A 16,276-nucleotide genomic window follows, 5' to 3' on the forward strand; every position below is an offset into this window, starting at 1 on the left:
CTGTGTGAGTGCAAGGAGCCCTTCTTCCATCTTGATGCAGTCTTTACTTTCAGAGGGCTGGAGTTATAGCAGCCGTGGAGTATGGCTCCAGGGAAGAAGAATGACTTTTCTCTCTTGGGATCTACTGTCTTCAGCCAGTTCTCATGGCGGAGGGGACAGAACCTGAAGAGCCAGGCCCCTCTGGGACTGAGAAAGCTGAGTACTCCTCCTCCAGAGGGGCCTGGATCACAGGCCGGGTGCATGGATTTCTCCATGAGGTACTTTGTACCTAAACAGACTTGTGTGTTCTCCTAGTCAAGGAGTTGCAGATGCTGCACTTGTCCCTGATATGCTCTTCATCATGTCGAATGAAGCAGCAAGTATGCCCATTGTTCACGTTCGTAACAGCTTCCTATGAAGGGCAGTATTTAAAACCTGGGGACATGTAAAGCTAGTACCAGAGTACAACCCCAGGAACAAGAAAAACAGAAGTTATCCCTTCAGGGAGAAAATCAAAGGAAACACTAAAACTACTTATTTATACTAAGCCTAAACAAGTGGTCACCACCCAGTCAATTGTGATCAACTGGTCAATCCTGGAGACTCTCCCAGTCGATCATGATCTCCGGCTGTGCGGCAGGGCTGCTGCTAAGGCAGACTCCCTGCCTGCCCCGGCCCCACACCATTCCAAGACGCAGCCAGCACGACACCGTGACCCCGGGGGGGGGGGGGGGGAAGGGTCTCCGCACACTGCTCCTGCCTGCAAGCACCACCCCCGCAACTCCCATTGGCTGGGAATGGGGAACTGAGGCCAATGGGTGCCGCGGGGGCAGTGCTCACAGAGATGGGCAGCGTGTAGAGCCCTTCTCCGCCCCACCCCCCAGGGGCTGCAGGGGTGCACTGGCTCCTTCTGGGAGCAGCATGGGGCCGGGGCAAGCAGGAAGCCTGCCTTAGCCCTGCTGCGCTGCCGCCTGGGAGCCACCCGAGGTAAGTGCCACCCGGCAGGAGGCCACACCCCAAGCCCCAGCCATGAGCCCCCTCCCACCAGTGAGAAGATTGTGTGTGCGAAACGGCTACTAAAGCACACTAAAAGTTCCCTAGCGCACTCTGATCTACTCCACTTTAAATGGGAACTGGGAACTTTTAGTGCATGGTAACAGTAGGCGCAGTAGGCCAACACCTCAGCTTGCCACATACTAATTGTTCCTCTAGACAAGTCCTAAAAGTCTCCGGCGCCAGTGTACTGGGAACACACTCAGCTGAAGTGGAATATATGTGTGCACAATCGCTCCAAGGAAAACAGTTATGATTTGATATAGGTCCAAGTACGTGAGCAGGGATCAACATAGCACAGCACTTCCCCTCCTTTCTCTGACTTGGGGCAGTGCTGCCGAGATCCTCATGTTCACTGGCTGGTGGAGTGTCAGGAGGGACTGGTGCCTGGTTGGGGAATTTCTGGGTTTCCCACTCTTTTGCTCAGAAGGTGATTCAGTATCAGAGCCAAGGAAACATTTGTTGTTTTAATGGCAGCTCTATTTTATTTATGTCAAAGGGGCCTGGCTGGGTGCAGGGTCCACTCACAGATATCCAGTTGCAGGATCAGGCCCCAAGAACGATATATGGGTAAATAAGCTGTGGAATGAAGTGTTTTAGTTTTTTTTGTTTTGTTTTAAGAAAGAAATGTGTTTAATATTGGGTGTGGGGGAATTAAATGTCTTAGATTTGTAATTTTTTGAATAATACACAATATCTTTAAATAAAAGGCCATTCCTGCTTCTGCAGCATAATTGGAATATATACATTAAAATCAAAATAATTCTTTATATCCCCACACAGTTATCTAAAGTGCCTCAAGTAATTCTTTCTTTAGCAACTGAATAAGAGACTGAAGTCTTCACCTAAAAAGTGCTGATACTTCCCTCTTTCCCACCTGTCCCCTGACCTTGTGTTCCCATTTCTGAACACCCTGACAGCAGCAGCTACTACTTGAAGTACAATTCCTTCACTACCTGGCATGCCTGCTACTTTTCAGGACAAGAAGTTTCATGCTGAGGTGGAAGTCTAGGAGTTCACTACCCCCAAGTCAACTTGTATCAGCCCAGGAAGCCACATGCTCTTCATTTTCGACCCTCAGTCTGTTGTACAGTAATTTACAGGTGAAAACAGTCTAACGTTTGTTAATGTTTCTGCAGGGTTTTGATAAACAGACTGTTTCTTTAATACTCAGCACTTCTGTCATGAGTGACATTAAAAAAGAATGTAGACCAATTCCGAACCAAATTAAGCCTTGGCGTAAATAGAAGCAGTATCGTATAAAATCAATGGGAATGCAGCAGGGTTGGATTTGACTCATTAGCTCTATTAAACTGACTGTCCCAGCAGACAACAGGTGCTGAACAAATACTAGGAGCCTACTGGTTTGCTGCTGTTAGTAGCCTCAAACAAAGACTAGTGTGTAACTTAGCATTTTACATTCTGGCATATCAATCTTACTCGCTAGCCGAAGTTCACTAAGGGCCTAGCTAGACTAGAATTTTGCTCCTGTTGTAACTTGAGTTTATTGCCAGTTAACTCAAGTTAACCAACCCCTTTGGGAATGTTCGTGGTTTACTATAGGCTGTGACTCTCTATGCCTCAGTTCCCTATTTGTTAAATGTGGACTATGCTACCTCCTTTCTTCTATCTTTTGTCTGTGCTGTCTAGTAGGCTTGTCAGCTCTTCGGGACAGAGACAGTCTCATACAGCATGTGTGTGGTGCCTACCACAATGAGACCCCACTCTCAGTTGTGGCCTCTAGGTGCTACCATAATACAGTCATATTGAACTCAATCATGAAGCCCTCGTTCAGGCCAAACTTCCATTGGTGCCAACGGCCAGAGTAAGGAATACAAGACTGGGTCCATTCTAACTCAACAAGACTTGGGTGGTCACTGTGTTACATCTTCCAGCAGGAATGAGATGGTAGGTCTCTTCCATATAGCTCTGTCTTCCACTCCACGGCCGTTACTAAACCTTCTGTAACTGAGAGGAAATTACAACCATGAGCCCAGAAGCTCACCTAGTTCTGTTCCTGGCAAGCAGGCACTGCTCTTGCCAGTTTCCTGCCTTCCAGAAACTGAGACTGTGGAGTTGAGGCTTTAGTTTATGACCTGTATTCATCAAGACTGTAAAAACAGGTTGGTGATGCTCCAGGAAGCTGTGACAAACAGCTTTTTTTTTTTTAAAGGAACACTTTCAAAACAAACCCGTAATGTTAATTTACAGTATCCTATTCTTTTCTGACTATGCAAGCGGAAAGCACAGGGAGTGCACACACCGCACGAGTCACAAACTGAAGTAGTGAGAACACATATGCAAAGGCAAACTGTATTACCATTAAGTGAGAACAGAAGAGCTATTTTATGTGGCAAAAACCTAATACCTTAACAGATAAACTATAATGGCACCAAGGATCCATAGTAGGAGATTATGTCTGGAAAGCTAAGACTGAAGGAAGTATCAAATTTCTCACTATTGATGTTTTCCTACTAACTTTTTTTTAAAATGAAATTCTATTTGCTTACTGCTTGAGAAAATAGACTCCAAAGTCTTTATGCTGCTTTAGCGATCAGTACCAGGCTATAGATTCTTTGATCCTTAAGTCAAAGTCCTGGCTAATGGCTGTTGGGAAATCTATGTGAAATGATTCACCCCAGATTAGTTGCTAGTGGGCAGGTGTTCAATTCACAAGTGGCAGTTTTGTTGGCATTGTCAACGGAGAGGCCTTCACAATGATAGATGGCTAACGCACTTTGAGCGGCATGGAGGAAATTTTTCACTGACAGTCCGTATACTAGTTGTTCTGGGGGTTGATAGGGGACCACATTTCCCAAGGCTATCCAGCTAGCACACTTCAGAAGCACTAAGTTCATTCAAGTAAAGTAAGAGCGCTATAAATGTGACACTGGAATTCAGACTCAAGTTTGAGCAAGGTAGCTTTGTTCTGGTATAAGCAGCTTGTCAATCTAAATATGGTTCAAGCAGACGATTACCAACCATAGAGCCTTCTCCATTCCATTTGTCACCCATCACTGGATCACACACTGCAACAGAAAATAAAACCAACCTTAGAAACAAAGGACCTCTGCGTAGTCCCTGTGGGGAGATATACTTTTACCCAACAGTAGCAGACATGGTACAAACACTGTTGTTTTATAAACTTGTGCCATTTGAACCACTCTTGCAGTACATCGGAGCAGGAGTTTGTGATCCATGAAGGATAAGGGGGGAGGAGGATGTCAAATACAGATATCAGAGGTTTGCGACCACTCTGCCCTCTCCATATTGTTAAATTTTGGGGGCGAGATGTCCTGGTTAGATGTGGAGGAGGGAGTGTTGTGAGATGGAAAATGCCTCGGTTCAGACCAATAAAAATTAGTGAAATATGGGAAGAAAAGGAGAGGAGCTTATATTTATACAATGCATCACCCAAAAGCCTTATTTTATTTTAATTAAGAAGGAAAGTTCTTCTTCCAGAGCAGATTTTGTAGACACATACCAATTATGATAAAGTTAGGATTAAGACAGACATTTATGGTGCAGTCTCAGGATCATCAATCACATTAATAGCCTATTCAGAGTGACCTTAATTTCAAAATAAGAGTGGAAATAGTCCAGCAGCTGGTGATGTGTCCACAGTATTAAGAGAGTCACTGTCAAGATACAAATCATAAGACAAATCCCAAGGTTTTTATTCAATGTTCAGTCAGTCCTTGCTCAGGCAAACTTCTACTGGTGTCAAAGAGAATCTGTCCGAGAAACAACCTCGGCATTTGGCACCACAAAAAGACATGTTCTTTACCTCTCTTACCAGCACCACTGTCACTCACTAAACTGAAAGAACTCTAAAAATTAAATTTATTTCCTGCTATTTTGCTGCCCACTTTTTATGTTTCTTTCAGATGGTCAATGAACTACCATTAAGTGGATACATAATTGGTTAAACAATGAGTAACTAATAACTATTGATGGACTAATGTCAAATTGGAAGGAGGTCTCCAGTGGGGTTCCACAGGGATCTGTTCTGGGTCCACTGTTATTTAACATCGTTATGAATGACCTGGATGTAGGTACCGAAAGCATACTCATCAAATTTTCAGATCACACAAAGCTAGGAAGGGGTTGCAAACATTGTGGCGGATAGAGCTAAAATTCAAAGGGGTCTTGATAAATTGGAGAACTGGGCTATAGACGACAAAATGAAATTCAACAAAGACAAATGTAAGGTGCTACACTTAGGGAATAGAAACCAAAAGCACTGTAACAATTAGACATTTATGCTGAGATATGATACCATGTAGGCATGTTGATTCCACCATGAACTGTTTAAACATGGTTTAGTTGGAACTCCAGGATGGATGGAGTCTTTTAATTTCATGGTGTTCATAGAAGGTTCTTAATGTTGGTGATTATAAAACTGTACCACTGATGCTTTTATTTATTTCAGCAGGAAGTGTCCGTTACTTATAATACATTTGTTAAAACATTTGTAATACCTATATATCATGACTGAATGAGGCACTCATTTATGGGCTATTCTACACAACACATCAGAATGAATCTGAGTATTTTTCACCTAAAAGATGTTGAAATCACTGCTCCGCTTTAGAATGGGGCGAACAGGAACCCCCTTTCTCCCCGCAGTTTGGCACCTCGTGGGCACCTTAGATTGGCCAACATAGGGTGGTTACAATTCTTCAGCTCTGCAGGCCAAAGTCAGTGACTGAAATCTAAGTGCCGCTGGCTCAGATGAGAGATACGCCACCAACCAACGTCTATCAGAATAAGAATTCTGTTAGCTACAGGAACAGTTTAATAAATCCAGTATCTGAGTCATCTATTTCAACTGATAATTGCTTGTGAATCATTTGGGGAGTGTTCTGACCAGGCAGCTCTATAGAATCTGAAGATCATTGAGTCAGGCCATCATTTGCAGTCCCTATTCATGGTAAGCTCCCACTGACTTGACTGTGCAACTTTAATGGGAGTTCTGCCTGATAAGGGTCTGCAGGGTTTGACCGTGACCGTTCAAAGTACCTACAATGATCAAGGAACTGGATAACTCAGGGGACTGGTAATGGGAAATGCAGCCTTTCGTCCCTTGGTTGCTGGTTTGAGCCTGGCCAGCTATGGGCAGCTGAACATTACTGTCATCTGCCAGCCCTCATGTATAATCGCAGAGACAGGTCCAGGACTAATGGTCCTGGAGTCTGAACTGGCCTTTCAGAAATAAAAAGGCCAGGGTGCTAACTCAAGGATGTAACTGACACCTTCACAGGACAATGTGGAGAAGTCTGTATCTGAGGATCAAGAGAAGTCATCAGTTTCCAGTATCATCAGTATGTCTCAGGCCCTCATTGCTAAGCAACAAACAGCAGCAACTAGATAGGATTTCATGGGATTTTGCTAGACAGAGAGGATCACGCCTTAAGGCACATCTTTCTTTGGCTAGCATGATGCAAGAAAAGCATCAGAAGGCACAAAAGTAGAAAGAGAAAAAAAAATCACTTTAGCAACACTAAACTGACATTCCAATGGAGTCTCAACAAGATCAAAACAGAGCATTGTGAAATTCAGAATAATGTCAGAGCACTGACTTCACCTGAAGTGATTTCAACATGCGTACAGAAAATAATGAGACCAAAAAGGTTAAAAGCCATCAAGTCCTTACCGTACACCAGGTCAGAGTTCTGTAGCTTCAACTCCTGAACGATATCAACCACTGTTGCAAGGAATGACGCGTCCCTCGTGTAACCTTTATGCAGAAAAGGAATTTTTAAGTTAATTCAGAGAGCGATGTTTTATTTACATCAGACTCATCTCTATGCAGAAAGGAATGGCAGTCATTTCTTCCCATTCCTGGAAAAAAAGTATTTAGAACTGAAAACATCTTAATATTTTATTCAGGGATAAGTGGATATAGAACAAAATCAAGATCAACACTTGCTAACTCACCCAATTAAGCCTCTAAAAGAAAACAAATCTTAGTAAATGAGTCTTGCCTGGGAATTGCCTAATACTTGGTCTAAATGCTCAGAAATAAAAAAAATTGTTTAAAAAGAAGACACACCTCCTTTTGTTCAAAACACCAGTTTGAAAGTTTATAGTATAAATAGCATTGTTCAGGATGCAGCAAATGAGAGAGGGAAATATAAAGTTTTAAATTTCATTAGCATTTCTGAGACCTGTGCTGGAGGCAGCCTTCTTGTTGAAAATCAATGTTACCTGTGAGACTGCCAACGCCCTAATCTAACAGAAAAAAATGTAAACCCGGGTATGTCTACTCTGCAATTACAGGGTATGACTGCATGTTGTGTACATATACCCAAGTTTTAATCCAACTAGCTTGGGGATGGGAGCGGTGAAGCCTTGGTAGCGCTGGCTGTAAAAGGCCCACCTGGAACCCCTGAGTAATTACTTGCATGGATGGCTCACAATGACATGCTAGTCATTATTCAGCTATGACATGCTGCCATAGCTTCACTGCTCTAGTATGCGAACTAGCTTGTGTATGTTTACACAGGATGCAATCATACACTGTGACTGCAGTATAGACATCACGTACTCCCTGTCTCTAGCCTGTTTGGATAAAGGTTTAACTATATAACTAATTTTTAATATATTGTATCTTAAGTTTTCTTCAGATGTTTAATACTAAAGCAAGCTGGAAACGAACTTCATTTCATCTCACTGGGCTCTCATACTACTAGCATCACAAGATGACAGTACTCTTTAGCAAAAGGTCTCCCGCAGCTTTTGGCTCAGAAATGCCAACTGTAACTAAAAACTTAAGTACATTTCAGAGTTTCCATTTATTCATAGAAGCAGAGAAAAATGGGTGCAGTTTCCACATCCATGAAATCGGGTTTACTTCAGCAAGGAGGCACTAGTGTCAGAGGGCAGAACTGGATTTGTAATAAGCAGCTATCATAGGCTGATCTCTGTAGATTATGCTAACAACCATTCACCTTCTCAGAGAGAGTGCATTAGTAAATTATTGACACAAATCTCTCAAGCATTCCACAGAACTGGGGCTAATTTTTCCCCTAAGGTAAAGTAACTGGGAGCAACCTTTCACAGAGGCAAACATAACACACTTTAGGTTAACACAGCAAACATAACACTAGTTCTTCTCCACGTAACCCAGCAAAACCAGGGATCCAAGTGACAGTCAGATCTGTCTGCCCTCAAATGGACTTAATTTCACTGTTTGGTTAAATAGCAGGTGTGATACAGGAAGCTCTTTGTGCCAACTGGCAGATGGCAGAGCAAAGCACAGAGTTTTAACAGGGATTCCCTGGCTCAAGAATATGCACATTAAGTTTACTAAAGGGTGGCATGCGAGGTCCTTTCTACCAAGAGCCAACTGCCCACTGGTCATCACCATCATTGCAAAATGTATGTATGGATAATGTTTAAGAAATTATGTATCTGTACTGATAATTATGTTATTAAGGTCTGTGAGTTAAAGAAGGTCACCAGAAGGCGATAAATAAGGTTAAGATTCTGTCACGGGTATTTTTAGTAAAAGTCAGGGATAGTTTGCGGGCAATAAACAAAAATTCACAGAAGCCCATGACCTGTCCCTGACTTTTACTAAAAATATACAGGAGGAGGTGGGGGAGAGGCAAACAGAGCGCTGCTGGGGCTTGCAGCTGCTCCAGGCCCGCTGCTGCTCCTGTGGCAGGAGTGACTGCTGCTGCGCCAGGCCCAGGAGGGCTTACCCAACCCCAGCCGTTGCTCTGGTAGCCCCAGGACTGGCCGCCGGTCAGCTACTCCGGTGGCTGCTGCTCCGGCGGCCCCCGGGCTCACAGCTGCTCCAACCCTGCCCCAGAAGTAGTCATGAAATTCCCAGAAGTCACAGAATCCTTGACCTCCATGACAGAACTGTATCCTTCATGATAAACATGCACCTGTCAGCTATGAGGGAAGAGATGCTTATTTTTGTCTCGTCATGTGTGTATAGCATATTGTCTGCTTCACAATGGAGGACTATTTGCATTACTGAGCCTGATGCTAATCGAGAGACTGTGAAATCATGAGAAATAAAAGCTTCAGGGGAAAAAACAAACAAAAAAAACCATAGCAGGGAGGATCATGTTTACAAGTAAAGACACAGATTGTAGGGGTATAACTGAGATATGGCCTGGATCTTTCACCGAGGAGAGGAGCTATCATTGGGTCCTGCCTTATGAAAGGAGGGTCACAGCCAACCTGATTGGAAAATGCTGCAAAGACTTTCAGTGAGCTAAACTTCATTAGATAAGAAAGTACTTTGATAGTTAAGTCTAGGCTTTAGAATACAAGTTTTGATCTTATTTTACTTGTAACCATGTGTTTCCAGTACTTGGACTTGCTACTTCTTGAATCTCTATAGTTTAATTAAATAACTTGATTTCACTATAATCATATCTAAGTGCTGTGTGTGAAGCAGAGCAGTGATCTGAAGTGGAACTGGTAAACGGCGGTGTGCTGCTTCTTTGGGAGCAGCAAATCTGCAAATACTGTGAGTGTTCAGTAAGACAGGGCTTGACCACTCTGGGGGTGCACTCAGAGGGCTCAGAGGTTGGAGTGTGCCTATAGCTAACCTGGAGAGAGAGTGTGAGGCCTACACAGGCCTGGAAGGTAGTGCTTGTGTTGCCCATGGCCAATGGAAATGGGGAGCTGACCCCCAGCAGACACAGACAAGGCTTCTTCATGTTAAAGGCTGGTGGTAGTGAGGTGCCTCACAACCCTGGGAACCCCAGGAAGTGTCACAGCAGGTTACTGCTAAAGATAGCAAAGAACCGCTACACTGGATAACCTAGTAACATCCAACTCCCTTCTCTGGGGGCAACAGCCTCACGTATGGCCCTGGAAGATAAAAGGCGGAATTCCAAGCTCAGTCAGGAGTAAAGTGAGAATCCAATGTTGAAACAGGGGTTCTTTATTTAGGAAGACATTAAATTAGTGTCTCTCTTCTGTGCATTTCTTTTGTTTTTCTCAATGGGAATTGAGGATCCCATGCAAAGCTGGCAAAAAAAAAAAAAAAAAACACAACACACACACACACCAAAGCCACAATCACAAAACATTTGAAGTATTTTCCAAAATCTAGTTTAGAAAATGTTTCCAATTTTTGACTGGAATGTTTTAGCTTTGAAAATATGATTTTTTCTTCCTCTCCTCATCCCCACCTTATGCCACTGAAAAGGGGGAAGGGAGGAAAACTAAAAACTTTTCATGTTTTGTTGGGGGGGGGGGAAGTGAGCATTTTTGAAAATTTCAAAAAAAAAATCCAAAAACTTTGTGAAATTTTTGTTTTTTAAAAAAGGTCATTTTTTTATTAAAATATTTTTCATTCAAGAATTTTTGACAAGCTCTAATCACCAGGCACTGTTTGCAAAGAGCAAGGCAGAGGTTCTCAAACTTGTCGATAGTGTGGTCCACACCTTATTAGACAGAGGACAGTCACAGGGACCACTTCATTTCTCATTGCAAAAATAGACTTGCTTACAGAGGAAAATAATATAAATGAGCAATACATTTTATTTTTATAGCTGCCTTTTAAGGTGATTTAGCACTTGGGAAAGTTATCATTGTCCAATCAACAAGCGCTCGCCTGACCATGAGCAAATACACTGCAGACCACCAGTGGTCCATGTACCGAAGTTTGGGAAGCTGTGGCGGAAGATATAAGCCTCCAGCAACCAGGCCAACGTTCCACTCTCAGAAAAAAACAGGCTCTACTGTCCAAGGCTGGGAATGAATATATAAGATAAATATACAACTGCTGCCATTTCTGCATATATACAGTCAGCACTGACAGGGCCAAACGGACTTGATATAAGCAGGTGCAATCTCATTCACTTCAACAGAGTTGCACCCCACTTACTCTGAATTTGGCCCCAAGTATCCTAGCTCATCACCCTGTAAAGTGCTATCCAGAAACAGGCCCTCTCAGAGGTCCAGAGGGGTCCGGGCCACTTTCAGCTTTTGAGGCCTCTAGCCATAATAAAAATAAAAAATGACACATGAAAACAAAATAAAGCACCAAACCAAGAGTGAGACATAATTTGAATATTTTTTTTTATTCAACAAATGCTTTTCTAGCTTTTTTCTGTGCAAAAAAATTGTCTTTTATCAAATCACATCTCTTATTTGCCAAAAAATTAACAAGTGTCTAAATTTGAGGCCCCCTTTGAGTCTGGGGCCCAGGCCAAATGGCCCTCCTGGCCCCTCCTCTGATTGGCCTTGCCTAGAATACAAGAGGTACTGTTATCAATTTTTTAAAACGTGTTTTACATGCTGCAGACACTCCTGTAAAAAGGAAATGCCTCCAGCTTGTTTCATGGACAGTAAAATGTATGAAGAATAATCTTCTGGAAAATCTTGTAGTACATTCTGTTTTTTCCTGGGAAATTATTCTACACGGCTGCAGACTAACCCTTCACTCAGGAAAAATAATACATACATGTGCCTCCCTACCAAATGGAACCCATTTACGCTGATATTCTTTACCACATTAGTGTCATCTCATTCGGTGTGCTATTTAATATCTCCCTTACCTTGGGGAGCTCCATAGAAACAGGAGGGGAAATAATTCAGCAAATATGCAGTACCCTTCATGCCCGAGTGGTCGTTATGGGTCATAATCCCAGATCCATACAATTAAAGTCTCCTGTTATCCCTGGCTTTAAAAACACCTCCCTACATGTGGAAGTCATGTAATCAATCAATCTGGCAATCAATTTCTGCTTGAGTTTGAGAAGCAACAGCTCACTGTATAAGAAATACAGACAATGACATTTAAAATAGATGCACTGCACTCAGTGAAGTGGAATGCTATTTATAATCCACCCTGATAGAGCAGGAGACTGGATACGTTGATGGGTGTGCAGCTTTTATTATAGACTGCCTATCTTCCCTTTTAAACCACTCATACAGGGGCTCCTTGTCTATATATGTATAAACACACACACACACACGTTTTATATATAGATAGAAAAAAAGCGCCACTGTGATAAGTGAAAGAAGATACTGCACAAGGTGACGATATGGTATGAGGCTGCACACTCATGAAAGGTTAAAGGAACATCATATCGACAAGAGCAAAGCTCAAGAAATACAACAGGGTTGAGAACAGAGCCCAGGTCTTCTGACTCTCCACCCTGTGCTCAAAACACTACCATTCACAAAGATCAAGAAAAAATCCCCCCAGAGCACACCATGGATAAAGAAAGGATAAAATCCAGTGATTTAAATCATAAAGTTGCATCACTGCAGATTTTAGGAGTTTAAATCCTTACATCTTCATACCATAATATATACAAAAATAATACTCTGCATTTCTATTGCTCCTTTCATTAGAATATCACACGGCACATTACCACTTACTCAAACCCATATTCAGGGATCACATTCCTCATTCCATTACAATGCAGCGACCTTTGGGCTGGAATAGAGCACGTTTCACAATGTACATCATAAGCAGCTAAAGAATACAGTATCCAGCTGACACTGTAGGAGGAATTTGAGGAGGGAGAATGTAATTAACTGGTTTTGAAAAAGGCAAGGACATGGGTTATCACTTTTACCCTTGTGTAAATATCATGGGTTCTACTTACCTGTGAGTACATAGTCATAGTGGTTGACATTGTTCAGTTTAAGTCCTTCATACAGCTCATTAAGTTCATCTGAATTTAACATCTGACCCTTCCAGTGAGCATAACCTGAAAAAGGAAAGCCAAATGGTTTATCAAAGCCTCATTTTACATTTAGGATCACATATTATACATGCAGGAATTGGCTCCCCCTCCACTCCCCAAAATAGTGTTGCTGTCAAAAATTAGACAGCTGAGTTGTTAACAGAACAGTTACATTCTCAGCATTTTCTCAACTCTCTTACCCTTCTGAAAAGGAATTGTTTGTTAAAGGGGCCATTCTGACCACTCTAGAGACTCAAGTTCTGCATGTATCAGCAAAGCAGGTAATGCACAAGCAGAGAATGCAAGCTTTCCCCTCTACAGCCTTCACCAACCAGCCCTGGATCTGGAGGTCAGAGGTTAGTTTTAGTTTTCTTAGATTATTAATATAACTTCTTTTATTTCATATTATACCAGTGCAACCTGACAGCAGCCAGACAGCTTGATAACAGACGTATTTGCGGAGAATAAACTCTGCACATTGCAGCCACTCCGAATCTAGCATGCGCGCGCACATACACACACACGCACACACACTCTCTCTCTCTCTCTTTTTATGTGCTAGGCCCCCTATCCTCACTGCATTATAGTGGAAAAGAGGTTCTCCGTTTAGTTTAGCAAGCAGACTTATGTGCTTCAGTCTATCAGAACACAGCTATACGAAAGTCATACAGTGAGCAACTGCCACACTCCGTTGCACCCCACATCAGATACAATACCCTTCATTTGGTATGTGTTAGTTGAAATCCTATGGTGAAGGAACATCCTATAACAGCGTTCCATTACAGTGACTTTATTTCAAGTAGCAGGATTTGGAGGATTTTGGAACAGCCCTGGGGGTATCAGTAGGGCTTCAGGAATGACTATTATGAACAAATAAATCACTTTCCATGCACTCTTATCCCCAGAAAGGTCTAAGAGTTATAAGTATGTATTTGAGGCTTGGCTCAGCACCCATTGCAATCAATGGAAAGAGTTCAGTTGACTTCAGTGGACACTGAATCAGGCCTCTGGGATCTTTAAGGCAGCATGTACCCAGTATACATATGTCTACATGGCCTGGAACCTGTCTACAGAAGAGGCTGCCTCTATGTGTTATACTGTCACAGAGCCCTCCCTCCCAAGCTGCAGCCCCACTTTGATATAAGAGATGGGCTGCCTCCAGGGAATTCTGTGCGGGGCCCCACAGCTTGAACACTTCCTACTGCCTTAGTCTGCTGACTTTCAGAGCATGCTACCAAGCTCATCATCTTATTGGGACTATGGAGAGCAGAATTCTACTTGAGGCACCTTCTCCAGCCTTACCCTAAAAGGAGAAGGGATTTTTAATTTTTTTTTTTTTTTTTTTGCTATAAGGGTTAATTAAATTTGCTTTGGGCTTTTCTTTTTATTCCAATTTCTGTTACTAGAGTAATCATCCAGGGTGGTCAATGCCTGACATAGGAACCTTTTTGTGGTTTTGCTCCTATAAAGCCAAATACACACACAGCGGGTGAACAGCTACATCCTGTTTGTCTCCTCTTCTCACACATTCCAACTTCAAAAAATACTACTTCCAGCCAGGCAGTCGCTCCAGCCCTTGGCACTCTCTCAGTTAAATGCTGGGTTTGGGCAGAAGTGGATAAAACGAGGGTGTGATTCTGCTCTAAGAAGTGACTAAATAAAAACAGCAAAGTGCTTAAGCACGAGTTGCACACTGAAGTCAAGTACCTCAAATACCTTGCTCAGTCGGGGCCTTACTCAACAGATCAGCTCCCTGTGTTTGTTGGGAGTCATATCTGATGATCACTTCAGTGATTCAAGTATTTTCTGCTTTTTTACTTCAGTTATCTCTGCAGAGCCAACCCAGGTATGTGAGAATGAGCTGTGCAGTGTGTTTCATTTTGCATAACAACAGAATTATTTACCAAGTTCTAATCAGGTACACCTGTGTAAACCCACTGACAGCACCACGGTAGCACAGGTATCACCAAGAGTCTAATTTGGTCAGCAAAACCTTGGTTACTGGTGATGATAGGAAAGAACCCACTATGACCCTTACAGCCCAGGCTGAGTTTGCAGGGCTGGCAGCCAGAGAAAGAACAAACATCTTTTTACTTGTAAAAAGAGTGCCTCCAATACAAAAATCACCCAAAAGACAGACAGAGGACCCCATTATGCCCAGGGCTGGCTCCAGGCACCAGTATTCCAAGCAGGTACTTGGGGCAGCAATCTGCAAGGGGCGGCAGGATTTGCCCCCAAGCAGCACGCCGAATTGCCGCCACAGACGGCGGGGGCAGTCCGTGTGCCGTTAGGGCGGCACGCACGTTTCCGCCGCGGCGGCAATTCGGCGGCAGCTTCTGTCTTCAGCCAGGAGACTGAAGCTGCGCCGCCACGGACAGCAGCTGAACATAGAAGCTGCCGCCGAATTGCCGCCGCCGCGGAAACACACGTGCCGCCCTAACCCCCACCGTCTGCGGCGGCAATTCGGCACGCCACTTGGGGCGGCAAAAACAGTAGAGCCGGCCCTGATTATGCCATCTGTACAGTTACTTTTCAGGACAGAATTCAGGCTGCTGCTCCTGCCACAATGGAGCACAACTGAAGGCTGTATATATGGGGCTAGAGCCTCCAGTGAAGTGCAGCTGTAGAGCTGGCTTAGCTAGCCCTGGGAGGATTGTAACACAGTCCTCAGTTGGCACAGAGGTGCCTACACTTGCCCTCTCCAGTCCAGAGGGAACAGCTGGAGCAGGAGAATCGTGGCCAAGATTCCTCTCCACCACACGGATTTCAGATTGCAGTTTTGGCCCTTGTGGCCACCGTAAGCCAGAAGATCACTCAGGCTGCTTTAGCTGCCAGCTCATCACAGGAGTTAGGCATTATGCCCCCTGAGCACATCTCCTGCCAAAACCTGATCCTATGCGTCAGGTGAGGATTTGACCTATGGTCTGAAACACTATATACTGAAGGGGTCTCATTAGTATAGTTAGAAAAGGGAACAAAATATAATTCTGTATTCGCAGCCAAAAAGATACAGGATGCTGTTCTGATGTCTAGTTTTGGCAACAGCTGCTATGCTACCACTGAGCTTGTGCACAAGCAAGTAGCCTCTGGTCTGCAGAAGGGTCAGGAGACAAAATGCTGCTCATCTGGGATGTGACTGAAGAGAGGCTACTGGCCTCAGCCATTTTTAGCAGAGCATGAAATTAAAAAAAAAGAAAAAAAAATGCAGCTCACTCCTTAGGAGCAATCCTGGAAAGAAACACAAGCTTTTCTATTGAAGAAAGAGAATCTAGGAAAAAAACCAACTCCCTCAATGAAATAAAATAATAAGCTGTTAAACAGCCATGTTCACTGAGAATTTGGTCTGAAGAGGCAGCATCTGCAGGGACAAAAGTGAAGACTAGACAAACCATAGAGTGGCTACCACCACCATTCGCCAGGCCAGGTTTGGACCAGGAAGATAGCTAACAAACACAGATTTAATGTATCTTAACAAATATTTTTAAACACTAGTGTTGATGGGTGTAAGGTTATGGCTGACTCCTGCCTCTTTCTCCCCCTCAGCAAGGCCCCTTTAAGAACTCATCCAGTCC

General features: G+C 43.4%; 1 protein-coding gene across 10 annotated transcripts in view; it reads right to left on the minus strand.

Moving 5' to 3' along the window:
• PDXK (pyridoxal kinase) overlaps window positions 1–16,276 on the minus strand; it is a 92,475-nt gene that overhangs the window by 14,630 nt on the left and 61,569 nt on the right. For all 10 annotated transcript variants that reach the window (XM_039531696.1, XM_039531706.1, XM_039531687.1 and 7 more), the window contains 3 exons: window positions 12,624–12,728; window positions 6,689–6,772; window positions 4,015–4,061 (listed from right to left, as the gene is read on the minus strand). In XM_039531696.1, coding sequence (XP_039387630.1) covers window positions 4,015–4,061; window positions 6,689–6,772; window positions 12,624–12,728 — 236 coding nt within the window. The remainder of the gene's footprint in view (window positions 1–4,014; window positions 4,062–6,688; window positions 6,773–12,623; window positions 12,729–16,276) is intronic.

Source organism: Mauremys reevesii, linkage group 1 (assembly GCF_016161935.1).
Source record: "Mauremys reevesii isolate NIE-2019 linkage group 1, ASM1616193v1, whole genome shotgun sequence".
Lineage (NCBI taxonomy): Eukaryota > Metazoa > Chordata > Testudines > Geoemydidae > Mauremys > Mauremys reevesii.